The sequence below is a fragment of the Archocentrus centrarchus genome, unplaced genomic scaffold (assembly GCF_007364275.1).
Source record: "Archocentrus centrarchus isolate MPI-CPG fArcCen1 unplaced genomic scaffold, fArcCen1 scaffold_63_ctg1, whole genome shotgun sequence".
Taxonomy (NCBI): Eukaryota; Metazoa; Chordata; class Actinopteri; order Cichliformes; family Cichlidae; genus Archocentrus; species Archocentrus centrarchus.
Window position 1 is genome coordinate 471,667 of NW_022060280.1, and position 25,128 is coordinate 496,794.

Sequence of the window (25,128 nt, forward strand, 5' to 3'; positions counted from 1 at the left end):
CTTCCTTTTCTTGAGAAAATAATTTCTGATCTAAGACCCTCATTCTGACTCGTATATTCAAGAAAGTTTGGGACACCATCAGGCCTAATATACAGTCTATTATGAACAGTATTCTTGTTTCTGGTGTTGTTCCCTTACACTTTAAACAAGCAGTAGTACAGCCTTTGATTAAAAAACTAATCTTGGCACCTCAGTCCTTTCTAATTTTTGCCCAATCTCTAAGGTCCCATTTATTTCTAAGATTTTAGAGAAGGTGGTTCTTCTGCAGTTTCAACCTTTTTTAGATACTTGAGGTGTTTCAGTCTGGCTTTAAGACATTTCACAGCACAGAATCAGAGTTTTTAATTATGTTTTATTGGCTGCCAACTCTGGGGATTCTATCATTTTAATGCCTTTAGATCTCCAAGCTGTCTTTGACACTGTTGACCACAGTATTCTCATTTCTCATCTAGAGCACTGTGTGGGGGTAAAAGGCATAGCTTTGAATTGGTTTAAGTCATACCTGTCAGAAAAAGGTTTCAGAGTCAGTTTTGGAGGCTCAACTTCTTCCTCTGCCCCCCTTTTATATGGAGTTCCACAGGGTTCTGTTTTGAGGCGATTCTTTCTTTCTTTCTTTATATTTACTTCCCCTAGGATTGATTTTGAAAAAATATGGTATCTCCTTCCACTTCTATGCTGACGATTCCTAAATCTATCTGCACCTGGAAAGAAATGATGGTAGCTCACTGAAAATGTTATTTGAATGTCTTAATGACATTAAAGGCTTGATGACTTTAAACTTTTTGCATTGTAACGAAAGCAAGACTGAGGTCATGATACTTACACCCAGTGGTTCGAGCAGTACAGCAAAATTGGAGCTGGCCCCACTTGATCCCATGATAAATTCTTTGAGTGCTCAGAGAGAGTAGAAAAGTGCTATATAAGAACTAGTCCATTTGCCATTTACCATAAATAACCTTGGTGTGAAAATAGACTGTGATCTAAAGTTGGAGAAACAGATAAACTCTGTGGTGAGATCAGGCTTTTACCAACTGAGGCTCCTTTCTAAGGTCAAGCCCTTCTTATCTTTTAATAATTTTGAAAGAGTTATACACGCTTTTATTTCTACTCGACCTGCCTACTGTAATGCCCTGTACATTGGTATAAACCAGTCCTCTCTTTCACGCCTGCAATTGGTCCAGAATGCAGCTGCTCGCCTTCTTAGTAGAATTCCTAAAACTCAGCATATCTCACCTGTGCTTGCCTCCCTTCAGTAGGACTGATTTTAAGATTTAATTGTATGTTCTTAAATCTCTAAATGGGCTGGCCCCATCATACCTCAGCAAACTCCTAACACCTTGTGTTCCCTCTAGGTCACTGAGATCCGCCGACCAGCTAATTCTCAGTGTTCCTAAAACTAGGCTTAAGAGCAGGGGGGACCGAGCTTTCTCAGCCATAGCCCCTAAACTATGCAACGAGTTGCCCCACTATGTTAGGTCAGCCTCCACTCTGCATGTTTTTATAGCGCATCTTAAAACTTTTTCTTATTCTTTGGCCTTCAAATCGGCGTGAGACCTATCTTTTTGAGCTGTTGTATTATTTTATAATCTTGTGATTTCTTAGATATACTTTTGATGTGTGTGTGTGTGTTTGGTGTATTCATTTTATCTTATTTTCCCTATGTACAGCACTTTGGTCAACTCTGTTGTTTTTTAATGTGGTTCATGAATAAATTTGGATTGGATTGGATTGGATTGAACTGGATTGGAATTAATTGATTAATTTATTTATTTATTAATTTTTTTAAATGTATTTTACAGACCAGCTGTACTTACGTTGGCCAGCCCTCCCCAGTTGAGACAGTGAAGAGGGTCAGAAAAGCCCATAGCACATTATCATAATGGAACTCGTATTTTTTCCACTCTCTGGGCATGGCAGCCACCTCATTTTTGTCGTAGTCTAGAAACTGTCCTCTGTAAGAAATAAAGAAGGTTCACACAGGTACAAAGCATCATTTGGCAGTTTACAGTTACAAAGACTCTGAAATATGAAGGGAGAATGTTGGGTAATTTTATACTGACTTGCAGTCTTTCTCCAGGCCCTTGGATTCATCAGTGCAATAAAAGAATTTCCCCTTGAAGAGCTGAACTGCAATGACGGCAAAGATGAACATGAAGAGGATGTAAACAATAAGGATGTTCAGCACATTCTTCAGAGAGTTCACCACACAGTCGAACACCGCCTGAGGACATACACAAACACAAGTCTTAAATGGAGAAAAATTATACAAAAATTTGGAAATATGCTTTAAAGGTGTTTTTTGTCACTGTGCTGTGTTCTTAACCAGAGCTGTCTCTAAAATGGCTACTTATTAATTACTATTTATGTATAAGATAGTAAGAAAGCAAAGACAGTGCTTGAGTTTAAGACAAAAAGAAAAAAATATATTATATTGTATTGTCTCCAGACAATATAATACTGTGTGGCCTGTCAGTGTTGGATTGAACCAAAACATAATTTCCCAAAGGTGTTCTATTGGATTTAGGTCAGGTGAGCATGGGGGCCAGTCAATGGTACTAATTCCTTTATCCTTCAGGAACTCCCTACATACTCTCACCACATGAGGTCAGGCATTGTGTACCAGGAGGAACCCAGAACCCACTGCACCCATATAGGGTCTGACAATGGGTACAATGGGTCCTTTTATCTTGATACCTAATAGGGTGCTGTTGCCTAGTCCATAGTGGTCTGTGCACCCCTCCTTGGCTATGCCTTCCCAGACCATCACTGACCCACCACCAAACCAGTCATGCTGATCAATGTTACAGGCAGCATAACATTCTTCACAGCTTCTCCAGATCACATCTGTCACAGGCACTCAGGGTGAATCTGCTCTCATCTATGAAAAGCACAGAATGCTAGTGGTGGACCTGCCAATTCTGGTACTCTATGGCAAATACCAATTGGGCTCCACAGTGCCAGCCATTGAGTACAGGGCCCCCAGGCCACCCTTATGAAGTCTGTTTCTGATTGTTTTGTCAGAGACATTCACACCAGTGGCCTGCAGGAGGTCATTTTATAGGGCTTTGGCAGTGGTCATCCTGTTCCTCCTTGCACATAGGAACAGACATTGTCCTGCCGAAGGGCTAACAACCTTCGATGGCCCTGTCCAGCTCTCCTAGAGCAACTGCCTGCCTCCTGGAATATCATTCATGCTGTTGAGACTGTGCTGGGAGTCACAGCAAGCCTTCTGGGAATGGTACGTATTGATGTGCCATCCTGGAGGAGTTGGACTACCTATGCAACCTCTGTAGGGTCCAGGTATCTCCTTATGCTACTAGTAGTTACACTGAAACTACAAAACTACTGAAAAAAAAGCAGAAAAGATGTGGAGGGAAAAATGTCAGAGGCCTCGACCTGTATGACCATCTAGTGTACCTGTTGCTATATCCCAGAGGTTTAACTGACTTGATGCTATACCCTCATTAAAAAGTGCATATATATATATATATATATATATATATATATATATATATATATATATATATATATATATATATATATATATATATATATATGCATATATGTTTATTTTCCCACCAGTCTACTACACAGACCAACGAAGGGTGGAAGTGCTCCTGTGATAAGCAAACTCCTGAAATTAAAGTTAAGCATCATAACTGGATAGTTTTATTCAACATTAATGTCTCACTTGTTATAGTTGGAAATTAATCATTCGCTCAGCTGTATTCCTTGATGTTGAAATGTGTTATGCTTGTTGGAATAGCTTATTTTGAATAAAAGAATTAAAATTAAACCACAAAAAGGAGAAAAAGTTCGTTCTCCATTTAACCAGCTGCTTTTACACAGCTGTGCTTAGCACTCACGGTTGCTAGGCGACATGAGCTACCCAGAGGTGAGGGCAGGTGACGCTGATATGAAGGCTAGCCGCTCACTTCCGGCCTTTGCGGTCTTTGTGGGCTGCGAAGGACGTGGGCCGGGTCCTTCGAACGATGCGGCCCCTGAATTTTTGACATCGTGTGCCGATATAATCTGTATGCCTGGAACTCGTGCACTGAGAAACGTTCCACGGTGCAAAGTGCGATTAAAATGCGTTAAACTTTTTAATTCGTTAATTTCCCCGTAATTAATTAATCGAAATTAACGTGTTAAAGTCCCACTGCTAATATATATATATATCAACATTTTTGTTGTACAGTTGTATCAGCAGCCATTTGCTTGCACAGTTAAAGTTGTGCCTGTGTAACTTAACCTTCAAAATGAGTCCATAACCAGCAGGTGCCATCACAGTGGCTATGTTCACCTTTTATGAACAGTTAATGTTTAAAACTAGAAATTTTGTCATCCTGTACTTACACAGGTGTTCTCTTGGCTGGAAATGAATAAAACAAGCTCTAGATCAGGTGCAGGCTCTGCATTGGTAGAAGAACTACAGGTACTGTATTTTTAATTGTAGGGCTGAATTTGGCCTATATTTCACCTGTTTATTTATTACTGCCACTAGGTATAAAAGTAATAATAAAAGTCAGAAATAAAGCTGAGACCTACTAACCAGGCAAAATATATTTAAAAAAAAAAAGAAAAACTTCTAGTGTAGAACCTTGAGTTTTGGCAGGCGTTTGATGGTCTTGAGAGGCCTGAGAACTCGAAGAACCCTCAGTGACTTGATAGTGCTGATGTCCTTGCCTTTGGTCCCCCTGTGAACAGCAAATACAGTCAGACCACACATAGATATATCCACAAACAGTATGCAGTTAATCTAATCTTTGTCAATATTTCTAATAAAGACCACAGCTGAAATTACACTATATGTTGTCACTAGGTTTGAACTGTGGCAGGATGTTAATGAGGTGTGTTTAGAGCAGGTGGGTCAAAGAGACACGCTACAATACTGTATGTTTTCTGGATATGAATAAAAACACATTCATGAAAAAATGGGATGTCGACTGGAAATATTTTTGTGTAAGGTTATTAAGCTTCATCTATGATGCTCATAGGTCATAGCACTTAAAGCATCAATATAAATGTTAGTTTGAGTGGACATCTGAGGGCCTTGTGGGATGTTAACACGGTGGATCCACTAGGCTCAGTGATAGCTGCAAACATTCTTGAAGGGGATTGTGGAACAGCAGGAGACGAAATGTGAAAACCAGGGCAATCTGGTAACTAGCTCCTTGCACATTAAACTCACACTGATTATGATCATACGACTATTTAACAAAAAATGTCAACCCAGCTCTGATGTACTGAGATGTGGGTTTATGCATGGAGGTATGACATTTCTAACAGACCAGTGGTGGATTGTTTTTTTGCACTAAAGGAAAAGCTCAGTGCTTGGTGACAAGATGGAGATCAGTGCCATGCTTATTTGTTAAATGCAGAACATACATTTCAAGAAAATTGGTAAATGTCTAATAGTGAGAGACAAAGATCGATTGTCCTGGCAGCTTCGGAAAATGACATGACATATCTTAAAAGCTGTGTCCACACTGGAAGACCAGACCAGAGACCATATAAAGTGAATGACATTTGGGAACTTAAAGTGACTACAGGCAAAATGATTTCTGGTGACATGTGGGCAGTACCCAAGATAATTTTTCAATGTCCAAGGGAACAGCTGAAGCGAATGCCCATAAAAGCATAAAATACCACTGATTGATATATGGCCTGGTAGTAAATAGTGGGTTAGTTAGGCAACCGAAGCCTGGAATGTCTGCAACCGACAAGCAGTCAGTTTCAAAGTGATATGGTTGTTTCGTATGGGAAGTCAAACAAAACCTTGGCTAAAACAGGATTCCACTCATCCAGCATGCACCCCACTGGACATTGTGCATGACCCACTGAAGAAACTAAGTTATCCAGTCACCCATATTACTCAGTCCAGCTTGGCAACACAGAACTATCCAAACCAGAAATAGATGGCCTTTTAACTTGAATGATTTGGCAGATCCCCTTTACAGTGGCTTCTGATTATCTTTTAGCAAATTAAGTGAGCTCATATTTTGAAGAGAGTGTCCTTCACATACAATATGAAGGACACTGTTATGTTTAGTGTGATATTGTGCTGCCAGCAAAATAGCATATTATTTTAAGTGTTTATTGGACACAGAAGCAGCGTCATGTCACCAGCGGTTATTTCACCCATCGTTGCTTGAAGTTGCCAAATGTGATTCATATATTCTGTGGTCACCATGTTGCTGCAAATCACTTCCTGTGGGGATGTCCCTTTACAACTGTAACTACAGTACTGAGTATTTATTTTTGAAGGACATTTATACTTTTGTCTAATTTTATTTATTTAAGTACTTCGTACATTTGGTATACAGTAAGATAAATGTGATGTTTTGAGACTTAAAGTACAGAGGAAGAATGTGTAAGTACTCTTAGAAGAAGTTCTCAAGAAATTTGGAAAACAGAGAAATTGTGCTGATTGAACTGAGTCCATTAACTTGTTAGGGAGCCAATAAGAGAAGAGTTTGGATGTTCAGTCTCCATTTTCCAATGGCAGTCAACAAAAAGCCTGATAAAACTGACTAGAGGATGTTAGTAGTTACTAGGGGGGTAGTGTTTCTTTAGCTTGTTGATGATAATCTGTTGGCACACAAATTTCTAGCTATTATAAGTCTTTATATCAAACAGGGTTAACTGCGCCCTACCTCCAGCTCTGCAGTGAACGTACAGATAAAGGACTGACACTGGTCCTTTCACCACACTCTCAGAAAAATACTGAGTCCAGAAAGGATTCCTTTTATTTTTATATATTTACACAGTAACACTGAAGCGATTTATTAAACCACTGAGCCTCCTACTTTGCATGCCATGTGTTTCGATTCCTATTTTCAATTCCTACTTAAAGTGACTTATGGGAACCAAACCTTCAGCAGAATATTAACAAAGCAAAACACAGAACAGTTGTCCACATTCCCCCACATTATTCTAGTCTGCAATAAAACATCAAGTAGAAAAGCTGATTTTATCAAAAACAAAATTAATTATGAAATGTATTATACTATATTCAAAATGTGTATGTTAGTAGAGGCTGGTGTAATACAATTTAAGAACACTAACTGGGGTATGTAGGACCTTACGCCCAAGCAACATGAACATTACAATACAGACAACCTGACATAGGGACTTCACACAAAGGCCTCACTTGGCTTTGTTAAAACATGCCTTCATTTCAGGGTGCCCAGGAGGCTTAGTGGTGAAGCCGGCGACCACATACATATGCCACGTTGCGGTGCGGGTGGCACAGGCTTGAGTCCTGGCCTGTCGCCAATTTGCCTGTGGGTCTTCCCCCGTATCTTTCCCCCATTTCCTGTCTCCCTCAACTGATGATAAAAGCTGCTGTGACCAAAAATGCAAAAAAAAAAAAAAAAAAAAAAAAAAAAACATGCCTTCATTTCAACACACGCAAATAAGATCACATTTAAGACTGTACAGTACCAGTCAAACAGATGAGTGTGGCCAAACTTTTGACTGGTACTGTACATTGAGGCTCTTAATCTATGAGATATCTTGAGTGGGCATAATTGTGATAAGGATCTCAGAACGTTTATGGGGTGCAATGTATAAATGTGGCTGTTAAAGCAAAAGGAATCCTGTGTAAACCGTAAACTTATATGGGTAGGTTAACAGGTTCTGAGAAAAAAGACTGAGCACTCAACACTCTCTCTCTCTCTCTCTCTCTCTCTCTCTCTCTCTCTATATATATATATATATATATATATATATATATATATATATATATATATATATAAAACAGAAGACAAATAAAGAACAAGCACCAGAATCATTGCCACAGAAGAATAAGTACGTCTGAAAACCTAGACTATTTTAAAATCAACCAGAATAGCTTGTAGAATGGTCAAATATTGCAGGACTATAACTTCTGATTGGCATGTGCTGAAAAACTACTTCAAAAAACCCTGAAAGTGATGAATATGAATATATTGTCAAGGATAGCATAAATTAATACTTTATTTCCCATGGGCCAACCAGCGGTCTCATGAATTACTTCATAAGTGCCGCAATTTAATCATTATAGGTCTACAAAGCAGCACTCCAGTTACAACACTTCCACTGGACTCATTGCATCCCAGCAGACATCTCCAGACCACCAGTGGCTCCATGGATTCTTGTCAGCTCTACCAGGCAGCACAGGCGGAGGAGGGAGAGGAAACAAAAGTGGGGCAGGCCAGTGGGCCTGCAAATCCAGCTAAGAAGGGATCCACACAGACCCCCTCTACCGAGTCTCTCCCTGGCTAACATCAGATCCATCTTAAACAAGATGACCAAACTGGAACTGGAGCTAAAATTAGTGAAAGACAACTTTGTCCAAGATTGCTGTGTGATGATTCTGACTGAAACCTGGCTTCATTCCACAATCCTGGACGCAGCCGTGCAGCTAGCTGGCCGCACCATCCATTGCCAGGACCTCAACAAAGACTTTGGTAAGCGCAAAGGAGGAGGACTCTGTATATACATAAATAACTGGTGTATACAGAGCCAAGCCACTGACAGCTACTGCTCACCAGAGCTGCAAGCTCTGATGGTTACCTGCATTCCTTGTTACCTCCCTAGAGAGCTTTCAGCAGTAATCATCATAGCTGTTTACATACCTCCTGATTCTAATGTTAGCTTAGCCCTCACTCACTGACATGCTATGATAATCAAGCAACAGAAGGCTCATCCTGATGGGGTGCACATGATTACTGGAGACTTCAACCGGGCGTGCTTAAAGACTATTCTCACCAAATTCCAGAGAAAATAACACACTGGATCATGTGTACTATAACATCACACATGCTTACAGAGCAATGTCACAACCCCATGTTGGACAATCAGACCATATGTCTCTGTACCTTATACCAGCTTACACCCCACTCAGAAGGAAATTCAGTCCCACCACAAAAACCATCAACACTTCACCTGAAAATGCCCTCTCCCAGCTACAGGACTGCTTCATGAACACAGAATGAAGTTTGAAAATCCAGACCTGGAAGAGTACACACAAACTGTGCTTTCATATATCACCTACTGTGCTGGGAATGTCACTGTACAAAAACGAATCAGTGTCTTCCCCAACCAGAAGCCCTGGGAGAACAGTAAGATGCAACTCCTGATTAAATAATGCTATGCTGCATTCAGAGCAGGAGACAAAACACAGTACAGCATTGCTAGGGCAAACCTGAGAAAGGGCATCAAAGCAGCCAAGGAGTCATACAAACAGAAAATTGAGGCCCCTCTCACCGACAGAAATCCAAGACAGGTATGGCAGAGAATAAACCACATCACCAACTACAAGGGCAGCACCATGTCAACTGTTAAAGCTGAGGAACTGAACAATTTCTTCACAAGATTTAAGACCAATAGCCCATCAAGCCCTCTCCCAGCCTACAGCAGCACCTCACTGACCCAGGTGAGGTGTGAACTCAGGTCAGTAAACCCAAGGAAAGCCGCTGGTCCAGATGGAATACCTAGTAAGGTACTGGTAGCATGTGCATATGAACTTACTGATATCTTCACCAGATTTTTCAATCTGTCCCTGACCCAAGCCACCATCCCTGCCTGCCTCAAATCAGCCACGAACACCAGTCTGAAGAACTTCAGGACCATCACATTCACATCTCTCATAAAGAAGTGCTTTGAGAGGTTAGTCTCACACCAGATCTAAGACTGCCTCCCCACACCATTTGATCCCCATCAGTTTGCCTACAGGGCAAACCGCTCCACCGAGGATGCCATCACCCTCACCCTCCAATCGATGATGAGCCACCTGGAACAACCTGGGACCTATGTCAGACTGCTGTTCATAGACTTTAGTTCAGCTTTCAATATAATCACCCAAACATTCTCATTAAAAAAAAGCTCGACCTACAAACACACACACACATACCTCTGGATAAAGAACTTCCTCACAGACAGACCACAGTCAGTGAGGCTGGGCCCTCACCTATCATCCCCCCTCACTCTGAGCACCATCTCTCCCCAAGGCTGAGCCCACTCCTGTATACCCTTTACACATATGACTGTAAATGGTAAATGGACTAGTTCTTATATAGCACTTTTCTACTCAGTATGAGCACTCAAAGCACTTATACAACATGTTTTACAATCACCCACGCACTCCCATTCATACAAGCACTTCCATATTTACTAAGCTAAGTGCTTTTTTTAAATTAGTTAACACTCACACACATTCATACTCCGACAGGACAGTCGGAGAGCAACTTGGGGTTAAGTATCTTGCCCAAGGATACATTGGCATGTAACCTGGAGTAGCCAGGAATCGAACTGCTGACCTTCCAATCAGTAGGTGACCTGCTCTACCTGCTGAGCTACAGCCACCTGTACCCCACCTGTACAGCATCCCATCCATGAAAGTCCATCCTTAAGTTTGTGGATGATACCACCTTGATTGGGCTCATTACAGGAGGGGACAAGGATGCATATAGGCTGAGGTGAAACATCTGTCCATGTGGTGTTTAGCTAATAACCTGCTGCTGAACACTTAAAAAATGAGGTTATTGTAGACTTCCAAAGGACTAGAGTAGCCCACACCTCTCTCTACATCAACAGGGATGTGGTGGAGACAGTGACCTCCTTCAGATTCCTGGGAGTCCACATATCAGAGGAGCTGACCTGGTCTGTGAACACCAATACAGCGATGGTGAAGGCCCAGCAGAGAATACACTTCCTGGATCAGAGGCTGCTGGTGACCTTCTACCGATCCACCATCGAGAGTGTGATCACATACTGCATCTCTGTCTGGTATGCTGGGAGCTCAGCTGTAGACAGACAAGCTCTCCAGAGGATCATAAACAGCCCATAAAATTGTCAACGGCCCTCTGCCCTCCCTGGAGGAGATTGCTGGCTCCAGAAGGTCTGAGAAGGTCCACGACCATTCTCAATGATCCCTCCCACCCAGCACATCACCTGTTTGAAAAATTGACTTCTGGCAAATTATACAGGTCAAGAAAAGCCCGCACATCCAGGCTAGGAAACAGTTTCTTCACTTCAGCCGTTAGAACATTAAACAACCACTGAACTGGACATTCACTCTGTCACTGTCCCCATGATGTGCAATACCACCTTGCAATAACCATATTTATGTTTAAAACTGTGCAATACTTCTGCTTATACTCTGTGCGATACCTACCAAATGGCCGCTAATAACCAACACACCTCTATACCCATATCACTCATATACATCCATACTCATATTCCTGATAAGTATTTTTATTATTGTGCTATTTTTCTTTAGCTGTGTAAATAAAATTCCTGAGTTGTGTAAATAATTCCTTTGCTGTAAAAGTGTTTTTTTATGTTTTATTTATCTTATTCTATTCTGCTTCTATATACTTTATACTTATAGCGCTGCACAATGGGAGAAGCACCTGTAATCAGAGGTGGGAAGTAACGAAGTACAAATACTTCGTTACTGTACTTAAGTAGATTTTTCAGGTATCTGTACTTTACTTAAGTATCTATTTTTCTGACTACTTTTTACTTTTACTCCCTACATTTTTACACAAGTATCTGTACTTTATACTTCTTACATTTTCAAACAGACTCGTTACTTTTTAACACGTCAGAGAGAAGTTTGCGTTTCCGGTCAGTGCGCCGTCAAACATCAAACGATCTGAGCCTAAATGGAGGAATAATAACACATAAGAGACAATCGTACTGGTGTATCCTCCATCATCGGGGCTGATCTCGTACAAAGGGATTAAATACGCAAACCCATATAAGTAATGTATCATTTATAGCGCTATAATCGGGCCGGACCGAGTCCGTAAGTTGCGCTGCGGCACATAAACAGCTTAGCTAGCGCTACTGAAGAGGAGCGAGCATGAAGGGAGTAACGTGTGTCAGGTAAATGCAACGTTTCTAAATGCTCAACAAATATCAGCAAACACACAAAGTGTGTGCAGTTTGTCACACAGTGTGTCTGCTAGCTAAAAGAAGAGCTGCTGTATTTCAGGGAGAGCAAAGAGAGAGAAGTTCACTCAGAGATGGAGAAAGAGGACAGGAGAGGAAGAAGAGAGGTTAGAATTAAAGGTAAGGACTGGAAAATAAACTGAAGTATGCTGACGTTGTGTAATTCAAAGATTGTATGAAAATACTGCAGTTTAGTGTGTAATAAATAGGTTAGCTTGTTGTACTGTATTTACAGTAAAGCTCTGTGTTGGACTGGAGCACAGTGTTTGTGTTCATGGTCAGAGTTACAGGTTACATCAGTGCAGCAGAGATGAGTTTGAATCAAAGCTGCTGATGCTGAGATTCATTCACTGAATCCAACATTTCTACAGCCTGTATGCTGTCAGTGTAGGGGATGAGATCAGCTCAGAGAGCTGTGAAATACTGGGTTACATCTTTGTGAGTTCACTTCATCCACACAAAGCAGTAAACCTCAGAGCAGCAGCAGCAGCAGGTCAGCTGATCACAGCCTGCACACCAACATCATTTACTGCAGCTCACAATAGAAAGTTGTGATTCTTCTCCCCATACAGAGCCACTACAGCTGATCTTAGGGTTCCTCCAGCTTCTGAATCCCACTGTAACCCCTGAGTATCCTCATGTTGGTTTTTAGGTGGAGACACAGTCACCCTCTGCTATGGAGGACACAGAGACTAGAGCTGTGTTTAAATTCACTTTAACAGTTTTTGTCCTACATAACAGTTTCAAGCTGAGTGCATTCATTAGGATTAAAATTTAGATTGGAATAACATTTGTATTCTTATGTAATATTATTTTATGTTATTACAATAATATATAATGAGGTTCGGTTTGTTTTACACAAAAATAGCAGGTAGAAACATCCTCCAAAGAACTACTTTTACTTTCTTACTTTGAGTACATTTCAGAGCCTGTACTTTTTACTTTTACTTAAGTAGAGAAGTTGAACCAGTACTTCGACTTTTACTAAAGTATTTTTTAACATAAGTACTTGTACTTCTACTTAAGTACAGAATGTCAGTACTTTTGCCACCTCTCCTGTAATATTATTATATGTAACGTATAATGACAATACAGCTATTCTATTCTATTTGTGGACTTCTGGCAACAATTAATAACCCTATGTTAGGTGTGAAGCACAATTTCTCAGCTTTCAGAAACCATTTGAATTTTTCCGATAGGACAAACGGTCGCATAATTACAGTAATTCAAAGTGCATTTGATCAGACGTCTCAGCAGTGATACACTTGGTGTTAACCAGCTGTTCACAGCAAGTAAAGGTAGGTAACAGATGCATTGGCAGCAATCGCCCTCTGTTAAAGGGTTAAACAAATGTCATAGATCATATCTTGTTATCCTAAATCAAAAAACTTAGCAAATAAAACACTGTTGAGATACAGAAAGGGATAAATATGAAACAATATCCTATGCATATATTCACTTATGAAAGGTTTAACACAGAGTTAAATTCCTTTTCCTGTCCCAGTCAACCAGTTAGAAATAATATGGCCTGTGTATTCTGCCTGCTGTTGAGTAAACTATTTTGTAAACATCTCCTGTCAAAGCTACACTCAAATGAAGATTATGATATCTAACTGTTCTTGTCGATCTTCTCATTTTCCACTTCTTATCTGGAGGTCAGTAAGGTAGTTCAGATCTCCCTCATACCAGTTTTCCAGGTTCTCCTGGTGACACTAAGGTATAAAAACAATGTGTAATCCCTCCAGTGTGTTCAAGGCATGCCGTACCCTGGGATATCCTATTAGTTGGCTGTGCCTAGAAAAAAAACTAGGGGTAGGCATCCAGCATCGTTATCTGGTTTTTGAAGCCACCTCAACTGACTCCATTCGACATTGGGATCAGAACTCCTTATCCTCTAACAGCAGCCCCATCAACCATACAAACCCATTGCTCACCAGAAACTCAATAGAAATCCAATCCCACTCTTTTCTCTTCAGCTCTCAGCGGAGACGGTCACACTTTTCTTCTCTCCCCAGCCCTTCCTTTCTCCTCTGCTTTGCTGCTTGCTGCTTTAGAGCCTCTCTTCACACAACTTCCGAACTGGAATTTATAATTATGGATCTGGTCAGCTGGTCTCTCAACACCATTGTTTGGATAAAATTTTCACCATGAGGAGATTGGGGGAAGGAGAAACCTATTCCCTCTTATCAATTGACATTCCAGCTGGCTATGTTATGGATTCCTGTGTGGTGTGGAAGATGACGTGCCTGGTCGTATTGTCAATGGAGGACAAACACATTCGGCTTATTGACACTGGGGTTTCTCCGAATTGGACCTGGAGATACCTGGCTTGTCGTTGCAATTCAGGAAGTCTAGGCAGCTGTCTGGCCTTGGCAAGGCTGCTTATGACGGGAACGAGGGAAGGGTACAGACTCAAACTCAGACTCTGTATATCTGGAGCTGATTTGGAGGGGTAAGATCTTGGAGATGTATGTATCTGTTTCTGCACGGCAAAGGAACGAACCAAAAAGATTCGGATGAACTGGATTTTTTCGCCACAGAGAGGTGCCAGTAAGACTAAAGGCTGTCAACAAATTAATCAGTACAGTCTGTACCAAAACTAGTCGGAGAATCAGGAATTTGGCTCCCTGGCAGCCTTGGACTGCCGCTTATCAAATTGTCTCCGGGATGTTTATAAACAGATGCTCTACGCCCCCGCCGTCCTGTCTTCTTCTGATCTGTGTTGGACTGATCTCCCTGACCTTGCCGCTGATGAACTTTACATCTTATCAGAACTGTTAGCTGAGGAGGGAGTTTGAGTCAGCCCCACAGTAGCCCAACTGCCCCCTCTCGCCTCCGCTGGCTCCCCTGTCCATCCCTCCCCACCCTAGTGCTCCCATGCTGTATGTTTCTGCTCTGTCGCAGAGGTTTTTGTAACCTTATACTGTGTATGTGCATATGTATACAAAGTATGAGATGATTTTTTTCCTCACTCAACCTTATATGTTTTCACTATTGTTTCTGTCTTTTTAATGGCAGCGCCTCTAGAAGGGGGGGCAGCATGGCCACAGTTCACCTATCTCCCCATGTTTGTTCTGTTTGTCTTCTTGGATGGGTGTTCTGTTAACTGTAATTCCCCCATTGTGGGATCAATAAAGTATCACCAATCATTTTAGATCCCTTTCACCTTTCTCTATTATACAACACAAAGAAACTCAGTTGCAAAGTGTTTAGAGAACAAGTTTTGATTTCCAGCTGGCTAAACCTTTGTGTTATTGTTCTGTTCTCTTTCACATATTAATTGTCTTACTCTAATAGAGTTAAAATACCACAAAACCCCACAATGTTTTTCCCCCAGACCTTCACCAGGAAAAATATATGCATAAATACATATAATTGTCTGAATTTTGCATAATGAAGGTTTGAGGACTGTAGTGTATCCTATTAGGCTGATTTGTTAAAGTAATTACAGTGAGAAGTTCCATGTGCTCTTTGAATGCCCCCAAATAACCCTGGTCTCCATGGAGATTAGTGGGCAATTAGCTGTGGGATGACAAACAACTTGGCAGGTACATGATCTGAGGATGTAGCTTTGGTCTTTCTCTGTGGCCTCATGAGGTCTCTTTATTTCAATCACAATCACATGCAATATTTTCCATGCTCTGATGCACATAAATCTAGCATGCATTCACAGTGAGGGCTTTTTAGACACTCGCACAGTTACAATGTGGGCTAAAGGAACAACTATGTACGATTTTCTGATAGCTTTCAAAGAATACCCCTCAAAAACCAGACATAGTGAGGAAGCGGGGAGAATGTAAGATTAGAATTTTTAAAGGAGCTAAGAAGTAATAATCCTTGGGGAATGAGAGTTCAAGTGATAATGAGGACATTGGGTTCAGATGTGGTTCTGAGAAACGAACTCTTTCCTAGAAGAACAGAGCACTGAAAAACTGCATCACACCTACTCTGTTTTTACCTCCATTAGACTGTAGTGTCTCTTTCTGCTATCGTACTTTTTTCTGAAAAGTGCAGACAACAAAATACCACAAACGAGCTACAATATGAAATTCTTTAACGGATGGGTTCCGATTTTTTTCAAGTAAATCTTAAATTAACACAGTTCACAAGTCTACACTGTAACAAAAGCATGGACAATGTGTGTGCCAGGCACACATTAACCTAAGACAGCTAACTGACCCTTTGCTAAGCATGTTATGGAAGGATCAAGCACAGCGCATCGGCTGATCTTAAAGTCAGTCAACATCAGCTGATCAGCAACTAATCTTCTGCACATTCAATTGACAAATCTTAAATTGGGCATGCTATTTAAACTGCTGCACACAGTTGCAAGCTACAAGCTGCTTTGTAGCCCTAAACCTTCACAGCTTCTCCTGAAATTCTTACAGTTGTATGTCTGATTGAATCTGCGTCATCTGTCATTCATTCCTGCTCCTTGCTAAGTCTTGCTGCTGATCTCGTTGCTTCCTGCCTTCCTGTATACACAGAGATGAGCGGATAACTTATGTTAGCCGTTTTCATGTTAGCGGTTACCATGTTAGTGGTTACCATATTAGCGGTTACCATGTTAGCAGTGGAGATGACGAAGGGTCACTTGAGGTATAACTGCATCTATGCAAGTTTTCAACTTGAGATGACACTAAGGCAGACCACATGTTGTGTAGCATTCCATCATTTCAATGAAATGTCAATGTCCCTTTGCAAAATACTCTTATAGCAAAGAATAAAAGCCAGAATAACGTATATACATGTGAGAACATTATCAATTAAGGAACAACTGAACATATTCTTTCAAAGATATTTTCTTTTTTCCAGGTTGAAATGGGAAAATTGAAAAACATGAAAACCGACAGAATCAAAATCTGTGCCAAAAACTTTTTATATTCATGATTTTTTTCATCATCTTATGTTGTGCCTACAGCTATGTACACACTGGAAGTTATTTGCAGCAATGTGGCAACCAGAGAAAATATAAAGTGAATGACATTCCATGAATTTAAGCGACTACGGGTGAAATAACTGCTGACAACAGGAAATTAGCATAACCCAGGATAAAAACTTTTCTCAACTTCCAGGCAAGTGACTGAAGTAACTACCAGTGAAAGTGAAAAATAATGTTGACATATGAGTAAATATATCAGCGGGTCACCTAGGCAACTGGAGCCTGGAATGTCTGCAAGTGACCAGCCATCAGCTTCAAAGCGATGTGCGACAAGCGAATTTCTTCCAGTGTGTACGCAGGCTTAACCTTAGTAGGGTTATCAGTGACCTAGTCAATATTATGGGGTTGAAATACAAGAAAATACAGCATTTAAATTAGTCTTTTCTACTGAAGTTATGACCTGGAAAAAATGGGAGCACAGCTATTTGAAATGAAACAACTAAAATAGTTAGGGATTTTGGTAGGTAGAGGCAGGTTTCAGTTGAAAGCTCTCAGACAAAGGTTACTGTTATGTCAAAAAAGCATTTGTTTCACTGGAAAATGGGTTGAATATTTTCTACATGAATCTGATCTAAGCATAAGAAGAATGGCAGTTAAAAAGGACTGCATTAGGGGGAAAGGGTTGGGGTGAGGTATGAGGGGGTGGGGCAGGATGAAAGTGGGTTGGGGTTGCATAGGGGGGTTCCCCACCTGGTCACACCTTGTTGCAATCTACTTGGGGGAAAACAGTGGTAAAACAAGGTACAGCACATTTATGGATGCTTCACACACAAACAAAAAGCATATGTTTGCATCAAATGACAACACTATAGCTTCTATTAAGGAAAAAAGATGTAATAATATGTTTCTTGGTTGATAGCAGACAACTGGGTGAATAGATCCAAGCTAAAAAAAAAAAGAAAGAAAGAAAGAAAGAAAAAAGGAAAACACAACTATTTTAGTGACAGTATATCTTATGAAGACAAAATTGAAATTGTACGTATAGTTGCATTCTGAGTGCTCTATCTGTAGATAGCCTATTACTGAATTAATATAACATCAGGACTGTTTTATTACAACAGTCACCTGCTAAGCCCTTGCTCTGTAAGTGCACACAGCAACAACTAGTCAGTCTCAACCAAAACATCAAATGAAGAGATCAAATACTAACAAAAAAAGGCCTCATAGGAGATTTTCTCAATAACAATAGCAATATTCAGATAAAGCAAATGAAATGTCACACCAGCCCTAAAAAACAGGTTATACTAGCATCTGAATTTGACATTAAAAGGCTGTATTGCAGTCTCCTGAATCATGTTTAATATACCAAAAAGCTGCAGTCTGAGTTTAGCACTAGTGTGACTAAAGTAGGTGAGGTGACAAATACACAGATTTAGAAAAGTTTGTTGTCCATGCTACAGGCAGACAATCAAATGAATGGCAGGCAGAACAATTCCTGGATTCATGCATGATGACTGAATGACAGCTGTCATTCAAACAGGGCTTGCTATAAGTTACTGGCAATGTGGGGGTAACCTAGAGCAAAAAGCATCTGCAAATAATTTGTTTCCGTTTGATTAAACTTGCTGGAGAAACCATTATAAAATAAAGTATAAGCAAACAAAGAATGACTGGATACAGAAAAAATTATAATATGACCATAAAACAGAAAACAGCATTTGAAAACTGGAATGATTATTCATCCCAAATTCAACCCAGGTCAATTCAGCCCAGTATTACACCGATGTTTTTCCAAAGTCTGTTTTTATTTCAAATTACTCTTTTTGGACAAAATAAACACTGCTGTTAAGCCCGTGACAAAGGGAGATTTAATACTCAAAATTCTTAGTAACAGTGGCTCTTGGCACTAGCAGCTTTTGATCAAATTGATCAAATAAAGAGCTTTTTAGTTGTTGGTACTTATCCAATTAGACACACACCAGCTCCATATGGGTATTAAAACAGTCTCCAGTTGATTTTTAAGTATTTCAAGCAGGCTTGTTTTAAAATCTGTCTATTTCAGAAGGGTTGTAAACATACAAGCAACAAAATTATTATTTTAAAGCTGCGATAGTGATCACAAAGCTAAAAAAAAAAAAGAAAAAAGTAATGCTCTTTTATTGCAGTGGAGAGCTGTAGAGTATTATAGATGATAAAGTCAAAGTCAGATCAGATGGCTTTTTTTATTTGCATAATTATTGAATGTTTTCACATTACATAAGAAAAGTTGTTTTGAATTCAGACTGGCTAATTTAACAAACATACATTCAGCAGTACATGTGGTGATATCAGTTGGTGTTATCTCAGGTATCTTTGCCCACCAAGTAATTTAATTTGTGAGCTATTTAAGTAATTATATCCATTGTGATAGAAGGTAAATTTATATGTCAAACATGTAGGTTGACTATTTAATATCTTTTACTTATGTATCTTTCAAAAGTGTAGCTCCTTCTGTATTGTAGAGATCTCTTCTCTTTGTGTAAGGTTTTGTTTTTATCTGTCCTTTATATCCTCTCTGTTTCAGTATGTATTTCTGCTTTATTTTTACTCCATTTATTTATATATTTTTTTACATTTTAAAAATGAAAAAAAAAATCAGAATAAATAGCTGCTGCTACAGCTATTGGTAGGCTAGTTAGTGAAAGCAATATTTCATAAGTTTTGATTTATTTTATAGGAAGAGGACCGATGAAGGTCATCAGTCACTGAAACACCAAATATGAATTTTACTAGTATTCAGTTGCTATTTAACACACGTGTGGAACAAGTGTGAATATCCCCAACTACATTATGATACTGAGTCAGATAGATACAAGTTAAGGAAGATAATGTACACTACTGTGCAAAAAGTCTTGAACCACCCTAATTTCTTTATATTTTGCTTCCAAGCAGCCAGACTTTCTTGCAATGTTTTGAAAATGGTCTTGAACAATAGTTCTCCAGGCTTTCTGAAAGTCTTTCAAGGTTTTTCTTTGGACATTGGCTACGTTTTCACCCATTTTCAGTCCAGTCCCTGCACCTGACCATTTTCACAGGTTTTTAATTTTTTCGTTTGTCAAGCCACTTAACATATATCTATGAATTATTCATGAATAAAAAAGGCACCTAAATAAAGGCATCAATGAGTGCTGTATCTACACATAAAGCTACAGCCAAACTGGAAGCAATTTGCAGCGATGTGGTGACCACTGAAAGTGAATGGCATTCTGCTAATTAAAATGACTGTGTATAAAATTGACTATGGGTGCCAGCAGCATAAATTGGGAAACCTTTCTCAACTTCCTTAAAATGACTGAAGCGACTATCAATGACAGTAAAGAATACCGTTGACACAATTCTTTTGCTGAATCTATGAAAAATGTCAGAGATAACACAGATTAGCAGGAATAAAAAATGTTTGCACCAAGAAGGAGCTTTCTAAAGAACATTAGCAGGGGCACATCTTGGCATTATGTGCATTGTGTCCTTAAAATATTTGAGGAGAGGTCAAACGAAGAAGTGGTAGACTTAAAAAAAAAAAAGAAAAGGAGATGAACATTATCTGAAAGTTATGCTTTTAAGAAATAGGACATAATCTAGCAAAGACCTGACATAGGACCTGGTCCTTCAGTCGGTTCATCTATAGTTCAACAAAGACTCATCAGAAAAGGTCACTATGGAAAGTTGGCAGGCAGCAGTGCATTCTTAAAGTAGTGAAATGGGAAGAACAGACTGAGGTATACCAGATCACACAAGAACTGGACTGAAAATCAGTGGCAAAAGGTCTGATGAATCCATATTTGAAGTGTCTGGTTCAAATTGTTGCCAGAGGTGGTCTGAAAAAAGGTACAACACTCAGTATCTAGAGCCATGTAAAACACAATGGAGGCTCTTTTGTGGTTTGAGGCTACATTTCAGCCAGTGGTGTTGGGAATCTTGTCAAAATTGATGAAATTATGAATGCAAAAATCTCAGATTTTGATCTACCATGCAATACCACCTGGAAAGTATCTGATTGATGACAACTTAGGTTTTCAGCATGACAATAATCCAAAACACATTGCCAATGCAGTAAAACCATACTTGGATAGAAAAATATACAATGGACTACCAGCCATGGACTATCATTCCAAGAGCCCAAACCTCAAGCTTATTGAAGCAGTGTGGGATCATCTTCACATACAGCCAAAATCCAAAGAAGAGCTTTGGAATGTCCTCCAAGAAGCCCGGAGAACTATTCCTGAGCTGTCTAAGAGAGTTTAGTCTGTGTAAAGATATCAAATATTGAATTTTTGTACAAAATTGTACAAACTGTTTTTGCTTTATATATTTGTATGTATATTTATATACCTTATTTCCATGTATTCCATGTTTACACATGATTCAACAAGTCACCAAACTGATTTTCACATTTTTAAAATGAAAAAGAAATAAGGCTGGCTCAAGACTTTTGCACAGTATTGTGTATCATATTAGTGTAAATGGAACTTATGTGATAGTACGGTCACTGGTCATTTAACACCCTGTAGTTAACGTCACACATAGAGTCACACAGTCCCAGCATGCACACTCTAACATGCGTGCTATGATTGCAGAAGAGCTCAATATTCCCTGAGAACTACTTGTGCCCTCTGGCATCAGCTTTCTTGTTACATTAGCAAGTCTGCTGAATTAATAATAGAGAATGTGAAATTGATAATATCATTCCAGTCCAAGCAAAGCCATGGCAAACACGGTGCTGATAAAAACACCTCTGTTCAGATGTTCAGGGAAGATAATGATGAACGCTATTGTGACATGTCCCACAAAAGCAAAAAAGGCTATGGAGCAAGGACCTGATGCCAAGCAACATGATACACTACAGGAATCTTAGATGGATAACAAGATGAGTGTGTCCCAAACAAAACAGTACACACTGCAAAAAAGACCCATCCTCACAAGCAATTTCACTACATATACTGCTTACTGCTTTGTCATTCTGACATTGCTGAATTTTTTCCTTCTACAATCACCATTTTACTTTTTTTTTTTTATGCAGCCGCAATGTTTGTTGTGCTCTGTGAAAAATGGATTTGCTTTAGCTCAGAGAAGGTTAAAAAAAAAAAAAAAACAATAAAGCAAATATACGTGGTATATTTTTTTGCCATTATTCAAAATTATTGGGCAATTTTAATAGAAAATATTTTTGTATGCAGTTAATTTCACGTTACACACAAAAGAGATAACAAATGAATTATTTTTTGCTTGCAATTTCTATACAAAATATTGCATAACTGTCTGAAAAATGTGTGTCCAGTTGTCCTCTTAGAATTGAGGCACAAATCAGTTTCCATATAGTAGAGTAGGTTGGTCTTGGTGGAGTTTTTTTAAGGAATTTACATATTTTTTTATTTTACTTTTATTTATTTATTTATTCTTTATGATTTTGATAACTGTGAAGGAGTAAGACTGAATATGTGAGGAAATCACTTGTTTTTGCAGTGTTAGCTGTGTATGTTTTCTCCCTTATATAGATACACACATAATGACACAGACAGGCAAGATGAGAGGCAGAGGAGGCATTACCCCATGAAGCTCCTTCAAAACGATCACAGGATAGAAAAAGGGAAAGGATCGTGTAAATTACCATACTGAACAACATCATAACACACTCATTCTCACTTTCAAATACACCTCTCACACATACAAACAATTCTGGCTCTTTTCAGGTTTTGTTAAAAATGTCAGTTGTCTGTTGTCTCCTTTTTTTAAGTTATTGTTTATGTGCAGTATTTACAGTTGTGGCCAGATGTTTTGGCGGATATAATGAAAATAAAATTATATATATACATTTTTTATGTTTCAATGATACAGGGAAAAATAATCATAACCATTTCATAAGTTTCAAAGACTTTTACTGACAAAGAAAAGGAATTAAATTTAATTAATGCAAAGAGTCAGTATTTATGGTGATGACCACTCTTCATAATTTCTCCAGTTCTTTGTGGCATGCTGGATATCAGCTTCTGGGTCAAATCCTGAACAATGGTGATCCAATCCTGCATTATCAGTGCTCAAAGTTGATCACAGTTTGTGGGTGTCAGAATGGGTGCTAGCTGTTTGAGTCTTCCTCTCCTGAGCTGTTTCCCTGCAGGCACTCTCCTCCCCTTGTGGGTGGAGTTTGGAGGGTCCACTCTACAGCCACGTGCACTTGTTTGTCATCTACCTCATCGAAGCCAGTGTTAAAAGACTAGCAATGCCATCCAGTCCTTGCCAGATATTCTGCCTCAATTTGTGGTAATCAGGCCAACCTTTGTTCTCCTAAGACTTTTCATGACTTCCATGACTTTTTGCATTACTTGTCTCTCTCTTTTAGTAGTGTTCGTCTCATTGGCTGAAGAGCACTCCATCACCAATCCCTGTCTTACCGCCATTCCCTATAATTGGATCTGCAAGCTGGTTAATCTGTCTTTTCAACTTGGATCCCTTTCAGCAAACCTGCTGCCTGATAGCTCACCCTCCAATGCTAATGCTACCCCAGACCCCACCTGCGCCCTTGCACCCCTCTCTGGAAGGCTTTCCCACATCATTCAAGTAAACTCTCATACTCACTTCAGTGCCAGTTCATTTATCACTGTGGACTTTTACAGATCAAACACTAACACTCATCTCCTCTAATTCCCAGTAGAGTTCCACCTGTGACTTGGACTCAGTATTACTCCCATAACTCTCTTCGGTATTGTTCTTTCATTTGTGTGCAAATAAAAACTGTGAACTCTGATCTTGTCTCAGTTGGTTCTGCATTTAGGTCCTCTCTGCTATCCAGCTCTCTAGCTGTGACAGTGGGCTTCTCCTTGTCCAGCCACCATTTATGGGTTAACCACACTAACAACAGACCAAGACCAACTTCTCCCAGTGATCCAGGAGCAATTTGGTGACAATCTGTGTATTTTCTTAGTCATAGGCTCAGAGAGAATTAAATTATCATTTTGGATCCATGGCCAAGGAACTCCTCAGACGTTAATCTGATCGAGAATCTATGGCCAGTCCTTAAAAAACAAGCAGAACTTATGAAATGCATATGATTGTTCTTCACTATATCACAGAAATGTGTAAAAAATAAATAAATAAATGAAAAGTGAAGCCACACAGTACAAGAAAAACACAATTTGTGCCACTCCCATAACTTAGTGTCATGACTGAATATCTGCAATTGGCATTCATTTATTTACAGACACCAGCAAAAGGAAATTATGCCATTGATTATCACACTTACAGTAAGAAAAAAGCAAGCAAACAGTGAGCTGCAGTAAAGGCAAAGCTGGGTTATTGTTAACTACTGGACAAGCTGAAGTCTGAAGTCAGCATCTCACAGAACTTGGAAACCAGTTTTTAGTTTAATTATACAGCTCCTGTACACTACCATCTAAATTACATGTCATCTTCAGTGTAGTCTGGTATTTACTGTATATTACATGGCACACCAGATTAATCCAACAGATTCAGGATCAATAATACACAAACTGCAGAGGTCTCATTTTATCACAGAAAGACAGGAGCTGTTGAACTTACGAAAATGCAAATGCCACCAGCGCCCCACTGACCACTATGAAGTCCAGAATGTTCCACAGGTCTCTGAAGTAGGATCCAGGATGAAGCAACAGTCCTAGGTCCACCATCTAAACCAAGAACAGTTACTTTATACTCTTATCTATTTTATATCTACCTTAACTGTCATATGGACCTCATAACTTCACTCATGTTTAATATGAGCATCCACTATTACAATGGTATATATATGACAAAAAATAATGAAAAAATTAATGAGTCCGCATTAAAAGAATGTCAGTGTCCATAGTGCCAGAAGAGGAAGGCAAAAGTTCTACACTGCAGTTTTAAATGAATATTGAAATGTGTTTTAACCTATTGAAATGTGTTTTAACCTGATTTGTCAATCAGAGAACAGTGATTTAAATGACAATATAGTGGATTATGAATATAGGGACCATAATGCAGCAAATATACAAGCACACTACATTGGTCACAGTGAGGTGAATTCCTGGCACTGACTGCCTGAGTATCCTCTCCATATTCATTAATTAATTCTGCAAGTAAAAACTGAAATAATTCAACAAATCACTTCTGATGAATTATAATGGAACACATACAGTTTAATTCTGAGAAGGAAAAGTAAGATGAACAGCAGTGATGTTCTGAGGGTATTAGTGTTTACCTTGATCACCATTTCAAAAGTGAAAACACCAGTGAAGGCATAGTCCAGATATTTGAGCACCTGCAAAAAAGAC

At 39.4% G+C, this 25,128-nt stretch overlaps 1 protein-coding gene across 1 annotated transcript in view; it reads right to left on the reverse strand.

Moving 5' to 3' along the window:
* Nucleotides 1–25,128, reverse strand: part of cacna1ba (calcium channel, voltage-dependent, N type, alpha 1B subunit, a) — a 266,901-nt gene that overhangs the window by 77,422 nt on the left and 164,351 nt on the right. The window contains exons 24-30 of the mRNA XM_030725575.1: nt 25,056–25,115; nt 24,395–24,501; nt 22,409–22,420; nt 17,576–17,596; nt 4,601–4,697; nt 2,061–2,221; nt 1,815–1,952 (exon numbers count right to left, since the gene is read on the reverse strand). Coding sequence (XP_030581435.1) covers nt 1,815–1,952; nt 2,061–2,221; nt 4,601–4,697; nt 17,576–17,596; nt 22,409–22,420; nt 24,395–24,501; nt 25,056–25,115 — 596 coding nt within the window. The remainder of the gene's footprint in view (nt 1–1,814; nt 1,953–2,060; nt 2,222–4,600; nt 4,698–17,575; nt 17,597–22,408; nt 22,421–24,394; nt 24,502–25,055; nt 25,116–25,128) is intronic.